Genomic DNA, 18,230 nt, shown 5'->3' with positions numbered 1-18,230 from the left:
AGCTGTCTTTTGTAGTGTAGATCAAGGACAGTTGATACTGCTGTCCATGAAGGGAAAATGGCAAGTTATGAACTGCATGAAGGTGGCTGGAACCACCACCACCACCAACTGGCATTATGTGCCAGTTGCCAGCAAGGAGGATGGAAAAATTCCATAATTTTTTTGCCAGACTCATGTCTCCTATGTGTGATGGGTTGACCCTGGCTGGATCCCACAGCCGCTCTATCACTCACCTGCAAAATTGGACAGGGAGGAGAACATGTTAAAAATGGCTCATGATTGAGAAAAGGACAGGGATAATTCATGCATCAATTATCATCTTTGGTAAAATACACTCAGCTTGGGGAAATTACTGAATATATTATCAGCCAAAATCAGAGCAGGATAATGAGAACTAAAAAAACTCTTAAAAACACCTTTCCACCACTTCTCCTTCCTTCCCAGCTTTACCTCCTCCCCCACGGGGAGATAGAGAATGGTCACAGAAACACAGAATCACAGAATCACTAAGTTGGAAGAGACCTTCAAGATCATAAAGTCCAACACAGCCCAAACACCTCAACTAGACCATGGCACCAAGTGCACACCCAGTCTTTTTTTAAACACATCCAGAGATGGTGACTCCACCCCCTCCCCGGGCAGACGATTCCACTACTTTATCACTCTTTCTGTAAAAAACTTTTTCCTAATATCCAACCTATATTTCCCTTGGTGCACCTTAAGACTGTGTCCTCTCGTTCTGTCAGTGGCTGCCCGGAGAAAGAGACCGACCCCCACCTGACCACAGCCACCTTTCAGGAGATTGTAGAGAGCGATAAGGTCACCTCTGAGTCTCCTTTTCTCCAGCCTAAACAACCCCAGCTCCCTCAGCCATTCCTCACAGAGTTTGTGTTCCAAGCCGCTCACCAGCCTCGTTGCCTCCTCTTGGCATGCTCAAGAGTCTCAATGTCCTTCCTAAACTGAGGGGCAGAGCTGGACACAGCACTCAATGTCCTTCCTGAACTGAGGGGACACAGCTGGACACAGCACTCAATGTCCTTCCTGAACTGAGGGGACACAGCTGGACACAGCACTCAATGTCCTTCCTAAACTGAGGGGACACAGCTGGACACAGCACTCAATGTCCTTCCTGAACTGAGGGGACACAGCTGGACACAGCACTCAATGTCCTTCCTGAACTGAGGGGCCGGAGCTGGACACAGCACTCGAGGTGTGGCCTCACCAGTGCCATGTACAGGGGCAGAATGACCTCCCTGCTCCTGCTGGACACACCATTCCTGATCCAGGATGCCCTTGGCCTTCTTGGCCACCAGGACACTCTGCTGGCTCATGTCAGCTGCTGTCACCAGCACCCCCAAGTCCTTTTCTGCCTGGGCAATGTCCAGCCACACCGTCCCCAGCCTGTAATGTTACACGGGGTCATTGTGGCCAAAATGCAGGACTCGGCACTTGGACTTATTAAACTTCATCCCATTGGATTCTGTCCATCCATCCAACCAATCTAAGTCTCTCTGCAGAGCCCTCCTCCCTTCCAATAGATCAACACACTCTCCCAGCTTAGTGTCATCTGCAAATTTACTAATGAAAGGCTCAGTCTCCTCATCCATGTCACTAATAAAAATATTGAACAGAGCTGGCCCCAGCACAGACCCCTGAGGGACACCAGTGGTTCCTGGCTGCCAGCACCATTCACCATCACTCTCTGGGCCCGGCCATGCAGCCAGTTCCTGACCCGGCACAGAGTGCTCCTGTCCCAGCCGTGGGCTGCCAGCTTTTCCAGGAATGTGCTGGGGGAGACAGGGTCAAAGGCCTTGTTGAAGTCCAATAAGACAATATCCACAGCCTTTCCTGCATCCACCAGGTCACCTGGTCATAAAAGGAGTTCATCACATGTTGTTCCTGCTGCTGCTCAAGGACTGGAGTCCTTCCCCTGCTCCAGCAGGAGGTCCCTCCCATGGGAGACAGTTCTCCATGAACTACACCAAAGTGAGTCCATCCCATGTGCAACAGTTCTCCAAGAACTTGTTCAGCGTGGATCTCTCTTCTCCAGTGTGCATCTCTCTTCACCAGGATCAGTTCTTTGAGGACAGGCTGCTTCAGTGTGGTTCCCCCACAGAGTCACAATTCCCACCAGGAATATTGCACATGCAAGGGTTCCTGGAATGGATCTGCAGGTCCCCTCCCAGGACTCTGTTCCAGCACGGGCTTCACACAGGGTCAAATCCCTCTCAGCATCCATGTGCTCTGGGGTGTGCCTCTTCCATGGGCTGCAGATGGATCCCTGCATCCCCATGGTCTCTCATATCTGCAGGGGCACTGCTGCGTCTCCATGGGCTGCACCATGGGCTGCAGGGGAATCTCAGCTCTGGCTCCTAGAGCACCCCCTGCCCCTCCTTCTGCACTGACCTGGGCATCTGCAGGGCTGTTCCTCTCACAGCCTCTTCCTGCTCTTCTCTGGCCACAAATACATCTGCACAATAACTTTTTTCCTCCTTAAATATGTTGTCACAGCAGGCTGCTGTCACTGATGGGCTCAGACTGGGCCAGCAGTGGGTCCATCCTGGAGCCAGCTGGGATTGGCTCTGTCAGACATGAGAGAAGCTCTTGGCACCTTCTCACAGAAGCCGACCCTGCAGCAGCCTCGCTACCAAAACCTGGCTGTGCAGACCCAATACACTGTGCTCACAGTTGAACATTAAATATTGACCCTCATCAAGGTCCTTAATTGTTGCCTATGGCTCCTCTAACACTGACTTCACTGTTCCTTCAGAAGCAAAACTTGCTCAGTCACAACACTGATTTTATGCAGATGAAAAAAGGGACTATTAACACTCAACAAAAAAGCTAAGTTCGAAACCAATGTATTGTCAGAATATGAGACTCATTAATTTACAAGTGAAGAAAACAAATTATGAAATTGTCTTACTTTTCTTTTTATAAATTTATTACTTCATCAAATTGTATTCCTTTTTTTTTTTCTTTCTTTCCTTTAGCTATGGTTGTTCTGAGCAATTTGGAACCAAACACAACATATGAAATCAAAGTAGCTGCTGTAAATGGAAAAGGGCAAGGAGAGTATAGCAAAATTGAGATCTTTCAGACCTTACCTGTCCGTGAGTAATACTTGTGCTGTTAAATGAAAATTATTATTATTGTTGTTATTATTATTGTATTTCTATATTTGAATTATGATTCACTGTTTCAGGTTTATAATCGACTGCCTGGGGTACATCATTACACTGTTTCTCAGAAATCATGTTTTGTTATTTCACCCTTTCAAGTATGAGTGAACTTAAATTGGAGAATTTATCCCATTATCTTACATTTTTGAGATTCAGAAAAGTCTTTATTTGATATAATGGAGCACAAACCATGAGAGATACTAGAATAAGGAATTTTTCTCATTAACACTTATCAACATCTCAGATAAGTGAATTGGTAATTTCTGGAGACATTTCTTCACCAAAGTATGTTGCTACTATTCTGCAATTATCAAGCTTCAAACAGAAATCATAAGCTGTGGAAGAAATTATGAAAATAAATTGTTTTAACTGTGACTATATGCACATGAGAAATTATTTGAAAGCAATTCTGTATTTGTAGTAACTATAGGCCAGAGATTAAGATTAAAATATTAAGGGCAAATGAAAAATATTTTTCTCAAATTATCTTTAACAAGAAACAACAGTAAATAAATTTAAACACAGAGAGAAGAAAAAGCAAAGGAACTACCAGATGGCAGTCTATAGTAATCAAACAGACATGTTGAAATACATCAGCAGCTACTGCCAGACCAGTCTGTCATAAATCTGTTGCAACTGAACTGTTTCCTGAATAGGGCATTACTCAGTGTAGCTAATACTGGCCCTAAGGGAATGAACAATAAAAGTAATGCAACTAAAAAGAATACAAAATATTTCTGTGATATTAGATCAGATTGCATTATGTTTATTATTGTTTTATATTATATTACATTGTGTTATATTTTATTGTATTATGCATTTCTTCTGTCCCAAAACAGTAACTTGAGAGCTTTCAAATTTATTTTTCATTGAAGCATATAGATACTCTATATATATTCCAGGACAGATAAAATAATTTCCTATCACTCCTATTATCACTTTGTTGGAAGAATGACAGAAACTGAAAGGCCTTGTACATATATATATATGTTATCTGATAGAAAGCTAGATAAGTTCTATGTTGTGATCTAAGTAAGTTTATCCTTACTTTAATAAGTAAGGATAATACAAATTATCCTTACTTTAATAAGTAAGGATAATACAAATAATACAATTATTTCTAATGGAACTCTTTATCTCTCTGGATAAAGGCACATTTACAGATATTTTGAAGATAAGACACTTCAGTATATGTTAATTTATGATCTCTTTTTAAAAAATGTAATAGGTATTGCATATAGAAAAGATAATCTGTGAATTTTTGACTAGGAGATGGTCTTAAACTGACTGTTAATATTTTGAGTACAGGTTTAAGACTTTATCTTCTCATAAATAATACATTTGGTTATAGTTTTGAAAATATTATTCTTTACATTTACTCTTGCTATTGACTCCTCTAAGAAGAAGTTATTCTTAGATAACTTTTTATCTAATTTGACTTGGTACATTTATTGGAGAGTACATTTACTTTAAATTTAACCACTGTATTGCAGTTTAGAAGTCTCACATAGGATTAGAGATTATGCTTAAGTTATAGATGCTTACCTGTAAGACAGTGTCTTTTAAACTTCGATGTGAGTAGCAGGTTAGCAGCCTTGTTGAATTGATGACTAAATGATTTTGGAAGGAAATTTCATTTAAAAGTGTTGGAAGTCAGAAAGTCTCAAAGAAATGAATAATTCTTTCACACTTCACATATTTTTTTTTCCTTGTATGAGGAATCGACATTAGAATATATTTCAAGCACAGTATTTCATAACATTCTTATAGAGGCTGTTTTGTAGTGCCTGGAATGATCTTACTGATTTTAAGATTTTGATTCATATTATTATGGACAAGTTCCTAGTGATAATTTAACAGTTATCTCACTTCTGATTTATTATTATTATTGTGTACTGTTTGTTTCCTGATTTAGGGGAGCCAAGCCCCCCTTCAATTCATGGACAACCAGAGAGTGGCAAGAGTTTTAAACTTAGCATAACTAAACAAGATGATGGAGGTGCCCCCATTCTGGAATATATTGTCAAATACAGAAGTGTAAGTATTTCAGTTAATTAAAATAAGTGAATTATACTTGTTAATATCTGCTTTTAATGCAGAGAAATTTGTTGATATTATTTGAAATTTACCAAAGTGGTTTGCATTCCAGAAAATAACTTTAAAAAGATATAGTATGGGGTTTTTTGTAACTCAGTTGCAGATGCCAGATTAAAAAATGAAAACAGAAAAACAAAACAAAAAGCACACAGCTATTCCTAAAGATATACTGAAAATTCATCTTATCAAGAAAACTATGTTCTTTTTTGGTTGCATAGTTAAAGTGGGACATTTGTGTTCAGCTTTTAAAAACACAGGAAATTAGCAAATGTTAAAATTATACACTTCAAGGTTGTTTGAACAGCAAATTTTTAATCTTTTATAAATGCATCTGTATTGATAGAAAGCTATATTGCAGTGCTCCATATTAATTGTAAATGACTTTATTTAGCTGATCATGTTTCATATCTTCTATCTGCCTGAATTCCAAGTCTCGTCTTACAAAAGCCAAATAATTGGCACACTGTTGAGTTTCAGGGAATTTAATGAGTTTCAGGGCACATGTCTGTTCTTAGGCAGCCATTGGGTAGAGCTTTTTGGCATTCTGCCATCTAGGCAGCTCTGTTTTGTTGTTCCCTCATCAAAGCTGGCAAGTTTAGAAAACAGGCTTTTCTGCAGTATTTAATCTATTAAAAAAAAAGTTGTGAGGTTTTTTTATCACTATTAATAATGTAGCAAAAATACATTTGCTGATGTACTATGTTTAGAAGTTACTGGATTGAAGAAGTAGCTGCAGAGCTGGCAAAAGTGGCATGTTTAATTCCAAAGTGTGCATTTTTAATAATTTCCTTGTATAGTACTTTTATCTTTGTAGACCCATTTTACCAGAGTGTTACAGCAGAATTTCATGTCCATTAGGAGTCTAGAAAATTGGGAATGTAACTTTGGATATCTAGGCACGTTAAATGGAAGGTAGTGAGGACTGTATTCACAGAAAGAAGCAATTTTTGAGAAATCAACTGTTGTAATGCTACCAAAAGGAAAAGATTGTTCCTTAACTTGAAATAGGTTTTTGTCACATTTCCTATGTCTGCGATAATGTAACTTTTTGATTATAGTCTAGGGACTAACCAAGTGCTAAACCTGGTATGTAAATTTATTCTCCTATGCTAAATATAACCAAAGAAGATTAGTAGATCCAAATTAATTGAGAAAAATTTGGTAGCACTTTTTAGAGCAGTCTGAGGGAATGACCAGAATTTATTTTGCTATCACTGATCCTGAAATCTGAGTTGACTTTCTTAAATGACTTCCTATTCAGTGGATGCAGTTGACATAAAAGAAAAGCAATTGCAAATAAGACAAGAGTAGTAAAATAAGCAATACAAGATAAAAATAGAGTTTTGCAGGACTGAACTTCCTAGTTAGATTATAATGCCACTAAGTACAAAACAAACTGTTCAGATATCATACATTCATGCCACATATGGAATTTAATCTGTTTTTATGATTTAAATAAGCTAAATTCTTTTGGTTCCATCCCAAAAATTTTTGGAAATCTGATTTTGATCTCGTGTTTTGACTAAGGTAGAATATTATAGTATAAAAGATGATTTTCCTGTGTGTTGTTGGAAGGTAAATGTGCAGTTCAAGCAGTAACTGGAAACTTGAAAGTTTACTGAAGTAGATAGCGTTTCCTTGGACCTTGAATCCTTAACTCCTTGAGCTTTCAATTGAAAAAGCAATTTGACTAAACTAAAAGCCTTTCTACAACAAAAGAAGCAGAATAATTTTTTGGTGTTTTAATCAGAAAGAATGAATGCTATTTAAAGTACATAATTATCTGTTGACTGCTTCTCTTCTATCTTCACCAAGAATCATGTTTAATTAGCATTCCTATTACTCTTGCCAGCACCTGGACCAATGTATTTGCTTATGTTTAAAGAGCATATTTGCTTATGTTTAAAGAGCATAAACAGAACAACCCATACATCCATGGCTTTTTCTTCAAAATGTTAATTTGCCCATGTTTAAGTTTTATACAGATTTATTTTTTTTTAACTGGGGGAAGGACAGCCTTTAAGATATTAAAGCAGTATTACAGCCTGGTTGAGGGCAATTGGTAGGTTTTTTCTAGAAATCATGTATTTCATTCTGTTGAATATTCCTTTCCTAGCATTAATTTCTTCATATTATGAGCAGGAATTACTGACTACAATCAGATAATAAGCAGCTTGACATTTTCTTCTGTATTCCTGAGTGTTAGGTACTGTGCAATTTTTGGTTAGCAGCCTCAATTTTTTTTCATGCTGTTACACTAAGGGAGTTGAGACAGCCTGACAAATCTTCACTGATGGAACCTGAGGCTGATGGCGCATACTGGCTTCAAAGCTACCTGAGAAAAGAATGGGAAGGGAGAGAGTAAATCAAGGGAAAATTGTTCCCCAGTAACCAGCTAGAAAGAGCAGTGATGGGAATTCTCTAGGGAAGCATCCTGTCTGATGCCAGAGATGACCAGCCAACCACACCTCTCATAGGAACTCTTTAATATTTTTTCATGGGGGCCAACTCAAACATCCCTTTGGCTCCTCTGCTTATGGTGCTTCCAGAGTTGGTTGGGATACCCATGATGAGGTGCTGGTGTTTCACAGCAGATGTGAAGCTTTATCCATGTGAGTTATGGAAATGTGTCCTGAATTTTTAAATGGCTGTTATTTGATGGGGCATTTACCAATTACCAGAGTAATAAATTAAAATTGAGAGGGGAGAGCTGAGGAGACAAGGAGGGCCAGGAGAAAGGAGCAGCTCAGGGCAGGCAGGTGACCAGGCACAGACAGACAAGAGAAAGGCAGGCTACAAAGCAGCTTTGGGAAAGTGTTGACACTGCTTAAACTTATTTCATAATTCTTAGAAAGAAAGTTCTGAATGGTTGTCTTAGCATTTCTATATTGCCAGGTCACAGAATGCTAACAGTAAGCCAGGAAAAAAAAAAAAAGAGTGGTGAGGGGAGAAGAGTTGTTTTTGATTTTCCCTGGCAGAGCATCTTTTAGTAAATATTCAGAATTAGAACAGAATAATAAAAATAACACTCTTTTCTGATTATGAACCTTTTGATAGAAGCAAGAAAAAATTACTAAAGTGGCTGGTTTTTACAGGCCTAAATGTTGTTCACCTGCTTTTGACCTGTGACAGGGTTACTATTAATGCTCTGAATTTTGGCAGATAAGAGTCTGATAGTTTATGTGCTTCACTCTGAAGCCCATTTGCTCTTTTTTGACTGTGTTGATGTAGGACATGTTAATTTTGTTCCCTCAGGGTGGGTTCTACAACAAATATTATGGAATATTTTAAAAGAGCTACTTTCTCATTTACTCCCACTCTTAGATACCTACCAAGAAACAGGTAAATGCTTTTGCATCTCTAGGTTCCAGTCCACCTGCCAGATCCTCTGGCTTTCTGTGCATTTTAACATCATGTATATTACCAGCTGTTTTGTGCTTGGTTCAGTATTTACCCCTGAACGTTATTACCTGTATTAGCCAGCCCTAGAAATCCCCAACCTACTGTAATTAATTCTTGTGAAGTTACTGCTTTAAATGATCAGATTCTCTTCTGTGAGGATTTCTTGATATTTTTTCCTGCCAGCTTTTAAGACAGTGTGGTGTCTCCTATCCATTTTTTCATCACAGGGACCGCCATAATAAGTCTGTTTGAACTGAGCTTTCAGCTCAACAATTTAGAGAGGATGGAGAATAAGGGAAGAGTTGAAGGGGGTTAATCACTTTTTGTCACTTTTTACCAGATCCCAGAGAATGTGATTTTGGATACAATGTAGAATGACCATTAAAGAGAAAGATATTATTTTCCAGACTAGTAAACTCCTGCCCAAACAGTGGATTTGCTTTACTTCCACTGTTGTCAGATGTGTCCTCAGTTTTGAGAAGCAGTCAAGTCATGGTGGACTGGAGTTTTACCTGCTTTGTTTAGTTTTTGGTTGTTTTTGTGGGTTTGTTTCAGGGGGGTGGTTTTGTTTTTGTTTTTATCAGGGTATTTAGGTGGTTAGGTTATAGCTGTCTTAAACACCTAGCTCTTAGACTCTTCTTAAATAAATTTGGCTGATGCTTATATTATGAAAAAACAGTGAAGCCAAAACTATATAAAGCCAATATATACACATTTAAGAAATAATGATGTGAAGATTTTGTGGTTGATTTTGTTTTGTATTAATATAAGGCTGAAGAGTAATGGAAGTGGGCAGTAAAAGCCCAGAACTGCCAGTCACTGGCTAGGTTATCAGTGGCCTTTTGTAAAGGAGTATTTCTACATAATATGAAACAAAATAAAATGTAAATAAAGGAATAGTTTAATCTCCGAGGTTGCAGATTCCATCATGGTTTCTGAAAATGTGCATTTGTTGCTTGATATTAATGATTATTGAAGACATTTATATTATTCACACCCCAAACTAGACTACTGTTTTTAACTTAGAAGTTTCATTCCTTTTGTTGTAGAACACTGTGCATATGTAAAGCTTTCTATAAATTTTAAGCATTAGTAACAGAACAACCTAATAAGGCACAAAATGATCTCCTATGGTTCTCTCTTCTGCTCCTAAAGCTACAGTTTAAAGGATCCTATGTTGAACAGGGATATTTATGCAAGATTTACATGGCAGACCCATGATTTGTGGTCTCATCACTCTTTTTCCATTTCTACACTTGTAGTAAATCAAATGTGGACACGTTACTGAGTTCTGCTTAGGGGAAAGTATTGAAAATGCAATATAGCTGAAATAGCAGCTATAGTGAAGGACAGAGAAGTTTGTTTTGGTTTAGGTTGGTGTTTTTTGTTGTTTTTTGGGGTGGGTTTGTTTTGTTTTGGTTTTGGGTTTTTTCCTTTTTCTTCTTTAAGAAGCCATAAACAGACAGTATTCTGCTTATGAATGAAATCAAAAAGATTTCATCTGTTTGTCTTTAGAGCACACCTTACTTTTCAGATACTTTATTCCTCTTCCTCCTAACTTGTGTTTGCCACTCTCCAAAAAAGTTTTCTGTCTTTGCACTCAGAGCTTGGACTTTATTTCATTTATCTTAGTTCACCCATTTAGTTTCAGTTTTAACTAAATTATGACATCTCTGGCAAAACATATGCAGGTATCCTGTTACATTTCAGCTCATTCATTATTTTTCACCTGACCAAATTGTAGAACACCTGCCTTTTCACTTGCTCTTCTGCCTGCAGAAGTGCAGCCTAATTCTATTCATTACATAGTTTTTTGCAGTTTGTTTTCAAAATATATCTCTGTATGAAGAAAAAGTACCATCTTTTTCTGCAGGAACTGTATTAGTCTGAATCTTTAGTTTCCAAATCAGTATATTTTTTTGTCTTTCTGTGTTTCTGAAACCCTTTGGAATTCTTTGCTGTACTCACATGGCATCTGTGCACTGTACTGAGATTATGTAGGCAACTTCTAATTCATGTTGGTATTCTTTGGAATCTAGCTGTATTTTTTCTAACTCTTATCATATCTCACCAATTTAAATAGTCATTAAAATACAGTGTTACATAACACTGCTATTCCTAATATCACTAGGAGTATTTTCATATGCATATTGCAATGAGTATTAACTTCTTCTATTTCAGCAGCGTTATGCAAAAATATATTTTGTAAAAGAAGTTTAATATAGTGGCAATGTGAGCGGCTTCACTCAGGGTCAGGTTAAGTGATTGCAATAGAAAGTATCCATCAGTATATGAGAAAATATCCTTTACAGATAATATCATTTTCACTGTATGAGGAACAAACTGTTTTTACTCCAGTATATGTAGGTTTTTTTCATGATGTGTAATGGACCTACCATTCTGCAGGTTTTCATTAGTCTATCACTGCACCAAGTAGGAGCTTTCACCTGGCTGCAAATATTCCTAAAAACAGGTTTTGTTGGATTTTAATCATGCTCAGCTATTATGTGACAATACCAATGCTAATGCAGAAAAAGCAAGAAGGTTTATGAAAAGATGAAGTCAGTGTGGAAAAGTCATCAAACTCAGAGCTGATAAGAAATAAATTATTGCAGCAGTGCACACAAGGGAATTTAGTGTGTCCTTTATTTTCTGAAGACTGAGAACAAAAAAAAATAATTCGTAAGGAACATGATTGGTCCCTGAACTCTCTAAATTAGATGCTATTTTCTCTGAAACCTGTATCAGTGAAGAGCAAGATGCTTCAGCAAGGAGCCTAAATATCAGCTGCTGAGTAGTGTGGAGCTAAAAAGTTATATTTGCAGGTATTATAAGTTTGTTTGGCTTTCAATTCTACCATGTGGTTTACATCCACTGATTGAGTCTGTTTTGCTGTATGGGTTGGATGACCAAGATTTGTCTCTCCAGAGATATTTTAGCCATGTTATTGTTATTGAGACCTTGGTGTCTCATCAGAGTAGGAGTGCATGTGTTCTTACTGACTGTTATTGGTTGTCCTTTGAACAAGATGACTTTTTTGTTTGACACTATATATTGTTTTATCCTTCTACCTATTAGTAATTTTGTAATTTCCACTTGTTTAAAAAATATTTAAATTTATTATGCACTCAAAGTAGCAATTGCAAAGGTAAGAGCTCCAGATTTATGAAATGCAAGAGTTAAGTTTGCAGCCTAAGTCCTCATTTGTTCCCTTTGTGTAGGTGTCCTACCTGCCTGAACTATGAGAAATTATTAGAATCCTTTTTTGTCTAGAACATCATCCTAAAGATCTGCATGTATCCTCTCACAGGCATAGACATAGTACTTCATACTTTCTCAATGATGTTTATATTCTTGCATACAACCCAGTTTGCAAAACATTCCTATATTGCTACAGTTAGTGTATATTTTCATTAAATAACTAATGTATGATATAAGCACAGCTGGACTCATGAACAATTGAAGACTGGGTTTAATGGCAAGTTTCTTTGAATGAATATTGATCAAAATGTAATTGAAATGTTTGTATAAAATGAACTTCTTACATAATTTATTTTTAGCATTTTATTACATAAGTGCTAACGCCTGCTGTTCTATAAAATAAAAACCAGTATTTGAGCAAAGACTCAATTGAAACCAAAAAGCTTAAAATTCTCTAAATCCACATTGAGGAAATATGATAAGGAGTAGTCAAAATTACAAAAATCCTAAGTATTTAGAACTCCAAAATTAGAGTTTTTCAGAGAAATAATACAAGAGTTTGGGAGAATTGAAACAAATATTTTCATCTTTACAGAAAGATAAGGAAGACCAGTGGCTAGAGAAAAAAGTACAGGGTAGTAGAGACCACATCATCTTAGAGCATCTTCAATGGACCATGGGTTACGAAGTACAAATTACAGCTGCCAACAGACTGGGTTATTCTGAACCAACATTGTATGAATTCAGCATGCCACCAAAGCCCAACATTATTACAGGTAAGTTAATTACATTGTGTTTTCTCTCTGTGAGTTATTTCCAACTCATAGTACAGAGTGCATAGCTGAGCATAATGTAACTGAAGTCCTAGACTGGAAAAACGTGAGACCCCAGACTTTATTATCAGCAAAAATTTGATTCAGAACCCTTAAATGAGACCCTGTCTCCTACTTTTCTCTTAGTAATAAAGTAATTTCTAAGTATAGAGGAAACACTGATTCTTCAACACTGTTGATGGCACTTAACAAGAAATACAATATTTAAGATGCATCTGCTTTTCAAGGTGCCTTGTACTGTCTATTGGCTGGTTAAGCCAGTTATTTGCTAGAAATCTTGATTTGAGTCCCATCCCTACATGTGTATTGAGCCACACATGTAATAAAGTCATTTATTTCAGAGTCCAATGAGGTTAAGGCTTCAAATAGTCTTGTTTAGATACTGTCTGAATGATTCACCCTAACATCGTGACCAAACAATATTCTGCGAGGCTGATTTACAAAATTTGAAACCAATATAAATTTTGTTCATGTTTTTAAGTGTGTAAATAGGAAGGTTTGAAATTCCATTTAAGAAAAACTGCATTTTAGTTAAGAGTGAGTGTATGAACTTTAATGCTTCCCAATATAAGGCTTTATTTGGATGCAACAATGAAAAAATATGTAGCTAGCAATAAACCTAAAATCAGGTATTTTCAGAAGTTTTGTGGGTAATTTTAATTATTATAAAGAAAATTCTATGAGGAAGAGATTTCAAACTTTTAATTAAAATGATGAGCTGCGTATTTATAATTATTTCTAAATTAGATTAATATCATCATTACCACTTGAAAAATCAGGTTCTAAATCCTCTAACATTGTATTTTCTGGCTGCCATTTTTCAAATTGTTATTGTAATAGAATCAACAAAAAACTTACCAAACAAATACAGTGGCAAATATATTAAAATGTTAACCATATCAATGCCTGTATTTCAATCTGAACACCTGGCTACATTGATACAGTGCCAATGAGCTGGAATGAGTCATGGACTAGCATGCCATCAGAAAATTTTGAAATAACTGGCTATTTTTTTCTGGCCTATTGTGAGTTTCCATCAAATATATTTTCAGGAAAGTTATCTCAAGATCTCTGGAACATTTTTGAATATTCCATAGCAGGATTTGTTTGTTTGTTTTTGTTTTAATATTGGAAGCATCCTTGCCTTTTATTTATTGAGAAGAAAACACATTTTTAATTCATTTCTAGACTCAGATCCAGTTCTAGTACAAGTATTTGTTTTATGCACTTGAATTGAAGTAAAGTTGATTTGCATCTTGATTGAAATTCAGGGTCTCAATAGGTTCTGTGTACTTGTTTTTAAACAGGCAGGGACTTGTGATTGCCATCATTCAGAAACAAAATTTCCCATGATTGAAAAAGGGAAAAAGAAATGTAGGGAATCTCATTGTCACAAGGAAATAAAAATATTTATTTTTAAAATAAATAAGAAGAAAAATAAGTAAAAACTTACTAAGGGAAGAGCTAAGCCATTTTTCAATTTTGCATATTTGAAACAAAAATATTACTTCTTTTGCAATGTATTCCAACTTTAGCCTTTTATAATTAAGTAAACTATTCCATGCTATTGCCACAGCTGCTGTAGCAAAGAAACTTAATTCTCCTCTGTAGATGAAAACATAGGTGGTCTCTAGACATTCAAGTAAAAAGTAGCTTAGTTAATTTAATTTCAGAAGATAGAACATGTCTCTCCAAAAACAGTTTTATAGGTGCTTAGGGGCTTTTTCCTTTCAGTGCTCTCCCATAACCTCTAAGTAGTTGTAAGAAGTCTGTTACACTATTTAACTTCAAGTCTTCTTTATATGAATCATTACTGCAATTATGATTGTGGAACTAATTAGTTTCCTTGACAACTGTTTTTTCAAAGCCTGAAAAAGAGTGTGAAATTCCCATCATAGGAACATTCTGTAGGCAATTTTTAAAAGTATGTCTAAAGGCATTTAGAATCAGTGGAACAATAATGTTCATATTCATAAGTCAGCATGATTATCTTGTTTGGAAATGGCATAATATTATAATCACAATATAATATTATATATGTATATACATAACGCTGCAAAAACTGGAGTGTAATCTATTATAACATAATTGGTTTTGTGTATTTTGAGCAGAGTTTGAGCAGAAATATTCTTTCTGATGTCAGTCAATTCTGATGATGCAGGATTTGTTTGAGGCTTTGGTATTAACAGCTAGGTGTCTACAGATGAGTTTTGAAAAAGACATAGGCAACAAGAATGAAAGTGGGTAGAGTTCTGAATGAAATCTGCATCCTTTGTCCTTGTGCTCTCTTAGTAGCTACAGTAACCAAGGCTTCCTTTCATATTATTAATGTAATTATTGAAAAAGCCTCTAAGACTCCTGAAGGTTTTCATCTGTATTTCCACAAATCTGTGGCACTTCAGCTGAACTGAGTGTTTATGTCTGGCTCTAAATTTAAACAGAAATAAATCAGTAGACCCTGTGTATGCAATCTCATGAATATTACTTATCCCAAGAGACTTTTAGGATCTACTAAGTATCTTGTTGGTTCACTATACATAACATAATACCCTAGTGGAGTGTGTGCAAGCTAATGCAACACATTAGAGAACTGAAGGGAGATATAAGCAAAGATATGTTGGTTGTCCTTCAATGCGTGCTTAGTAGAGAAATAGGAGTTGTCACAAGAAATAAAACTGCTTCTAAATTTTTTAGAAGGAGATTGTTTGTGCTTTCAAAAGCCATCAGGCAGAAGTAGTAATCCCTGGGATCAGGAACTGAAAGCCAAAACTCTACTTAAGTGAATATACAACTCCTGTGGGCACTGAATCCACAGCTTCTGCTTCCTAGGGAAGTGTGCAAGTACCAGCTCCTGGCTGCAAGTCAAATTCCATGATAATACAATATGATGATCTTCCAGTAATAGTCTTAGGTCTGGGAAGGAGCTTGAGGCTGCAAATTGCGCTCTGGCATCAGGGAGGTGCGTGAATGAGAGAGACATTCCTTTAAATTATCACATGGTTGGCCTCAGCAGCCTCCAAGTGTAGATCTACTTTATTTATTAATGTGTATTCTTAGGACTGTAACACAGTATTCATTCACTGAGTCACTCACATCTGTGATTAGTTCCTCAGAATTTGTAATCCTTTTAATGAAAGCTTCCTGGTTTTTTGAAGAGTTTATCAATGGAAACTTGCACTGACTTTGAGAAATGCTCAGCAAAACTTCTGAAAACGTTTTGCTTTGTATAAACTGCTTGTATAAAATTATTCATGTATGTTTACACATAAATAAGCACGTATATATATTAGTTAATATTATATCTATATATCTATATATACACCATTTTTCTTCCTGCTTTTTGAGTTATTTTTTGTGGTTACAAATCTATATCTGTATTTCACATTTCACTTAGACTTATGAACATGTATTTTAGACTCATGCTTGGAGAAAGAGTGACGCAGTCTTAAACACAGTATTTTATGTGTTCCAAAATCTTGCTAGGGACATCAGTCAGCAATACTTGCAGGCAGGTACAACTCTAACCTCAGTGTGTTTGCCTCTGAATGATGTATTTATCAAACTTTTGGTGCCAATTTTTAATTTTTTATAAAATTTTCTTCTGGCTTATCTATACTGTTAAGCTTTTAGTCCCATTGCATTCTCAAAGGAACTGTGTGCTTTAGCTCTTTATCTATATTAGAAGAGCATGCACTAACCTCTGCAGCCATAAAGGCCCCTGGGAACAGCTGAAGTCCATCAGCTCCCAGAGCTGACTCTACAGCCCATGTGTACTTGCACTCCTTCTCTGCAGTGAGAAGACAGACACCCTGTCTTTGTACCCCACAGCTGGTACAAGTGTCCAAATCTGTTGTCATTCTGAACCATTTACACTTGCAGCCTAAAAACACATGGACAGGTATATATTAAATCTCAAGAGAGGATGGAATGGAAGGTGCTAAAAAGATCCTTTCTGCAAGCGTTAAATATATTTTCTGGAATTACTGGCAGATTTATGAAGGTGCCATTTTCTAAAGGCTCTTATCCAGTCAGTGCTGTTACTTTAAAAGGGCAGTAAATATATTAAAAATGTTTCCAAGTTTGTTTTATCACAGTTGTTTTCTTTTTCACTAGAAATTAATTACTTGGTTCAAGAGTGGGAAAATGGTATAAAAAACATTTGGGGATAACAAGATTCATTTTTCTTATTTTGTTTGAGGCAGTTTTTTTTGTTGTTGTTTAAACTGTGAGAGTAGTTTTTTATTTGCATGCCTGAAAATCTTTTAATCCCTTGAACATCTTATTTTTTTTTTTTCCATGCACACTTTAAATCATATAGTGGGAGGCAAAAGAGGGACGATAATACACAGTATTTTTTCTCATCACTACCACTTTGCTATTGCAAAGATGATAATCATGATGTCAACCATGATTGTTATCAGTAATTTCACAAAAATACAATGTGATCTGCAGTGGTCTTGAAGTGAATGAAAAATAATAGTAGCTCTTATCATTGCTTCAAGTGTATGTGTATGCATTTGGGTTTGCATTTTTGTATATATATATTATAATGTGTTACTAGAGCTTCTGAGCTATATGGAGAATGTTTTTTTGGAATAGAAGTTAGGATAAGGTTTTTCATCCAGAAACTCAAAATTACTAGTTACAGCAAAACAGAAACAAGTTTCTCTCATTCTCACAGTTTTCCTTTAGGGCAAGTATTTTTCTTAAATTCTGCTCTCAGTCAAGCAATTAGGTGACCTTTCAGGAAAAGAAATAAATGCTATATGATCCCATCTGTGTAGCTGGGGTAGGTTTTTGTTCCTGTCACCTCTTGCAATCGAAGAGCATATTCCCTTCCTGCACCCTCTCTCTCACACCCCTTCAGTGCAGGGGCTGTGTGGGTGCCCTGGTGCACAGTTTCCCTAGCTCTGAAGGGCATAGCCCCCTTTCTCTGAAGGGCTGACTCGCCCTGACCATGCATCCACTAAAAGAAGCCAAAAAGCCACCTTCCTCACTCATGTTCTGTTCTCCACTACAAATGTAATATTTGTTGATGTTCCTATGGGCATCAAACTGAACGGCTTTTGTATCTTTGAAACATTTTCCCTTGATTTTAAATCATTCCCTATCTGTTTGAAATCAGATTTTATGTGATTACAACCAAGCCTCAAGGTCGGCGTCTCACATGAGAGCAGGCTTGCATGGCCAAGGCCTCTGCTGCCATTTCCATTGACCTTTCCTGCCTCGAGAGCACACTGCTGCCTCTTGTTAAACTTGGTGCCCAATAGCACCTCCAGGGCCTTTTCTGCAAAGCTGCTTTCCAGCTGGGTGGCCCTTAGCTGTGAACTGGTGACCAAGGTTGCTTTTTCCAAGGGGCAGACATTTGCACTTCCTCTTGTTGAACTCCCTCATGTTCCTGTCAGCCCAGCTCTCTGGCCTGCCGAGGTCCCTCTGGGTGCCAGGACTACCATCTGGTTCCTCAGCCACTGCTCTGAGATGTGTGTCATCAGAAAAGTTGCTGAGGGTGCTCTGT

General features: G+C 36.9%; 1 protein-coding gene across 2 annotated transcripts in view; it reads left to right on the top strand.

Moving 5' to 3' along the window:
• Positions 1 to 18,230, top strand: part of NCAM2 (neural cell adhesion molecule 2) — a 136,936-nt gene that overhangs the window by 86,636 nt on the left and 32,070 nt on the right. For both annotated transcript variants that reach the window (XM_063393880.1, XM_063393881.1), the window contains exons 12-14: positions 2,994 to 3,113; positions 5,098 to 5,219; positions 12,478 to 12,658. In XM_063393880.1, the coding sequence (XP_063249950.1) occupies positions 2,994 to 3,113; positions 5,098 to 5,219; positions 12,478 to 12,658 (423 nt within the window). The remainder of the gene's footprint in view (positions 1 to 2,993; positions 3,114 to 5,097; positions 5,220 to 12,477; positions 12,659 to 18,230) is intronic.

The sequence above is a fragment of the Prinia subflava genome, chromosome 3 (genome assembly GCF_021018805.1).
Source record: "Prinia subflava isolate CZ2003 ecotype Zambia chromosome 3, Cam_Psub_1.2, whole genome shotgun sequence".
Taxonomy (NCBI): domain Eukaryota; kingdom Metazoa; phylum Chordata; class Aves; order Passeriformes; family Cisticolidae; genus Prinia; species Prinia subflava.
Note: the sequence above shows the minus strand (reverse complement) of the source record. Positions and strands in the feature narration are given on the sequence as shown.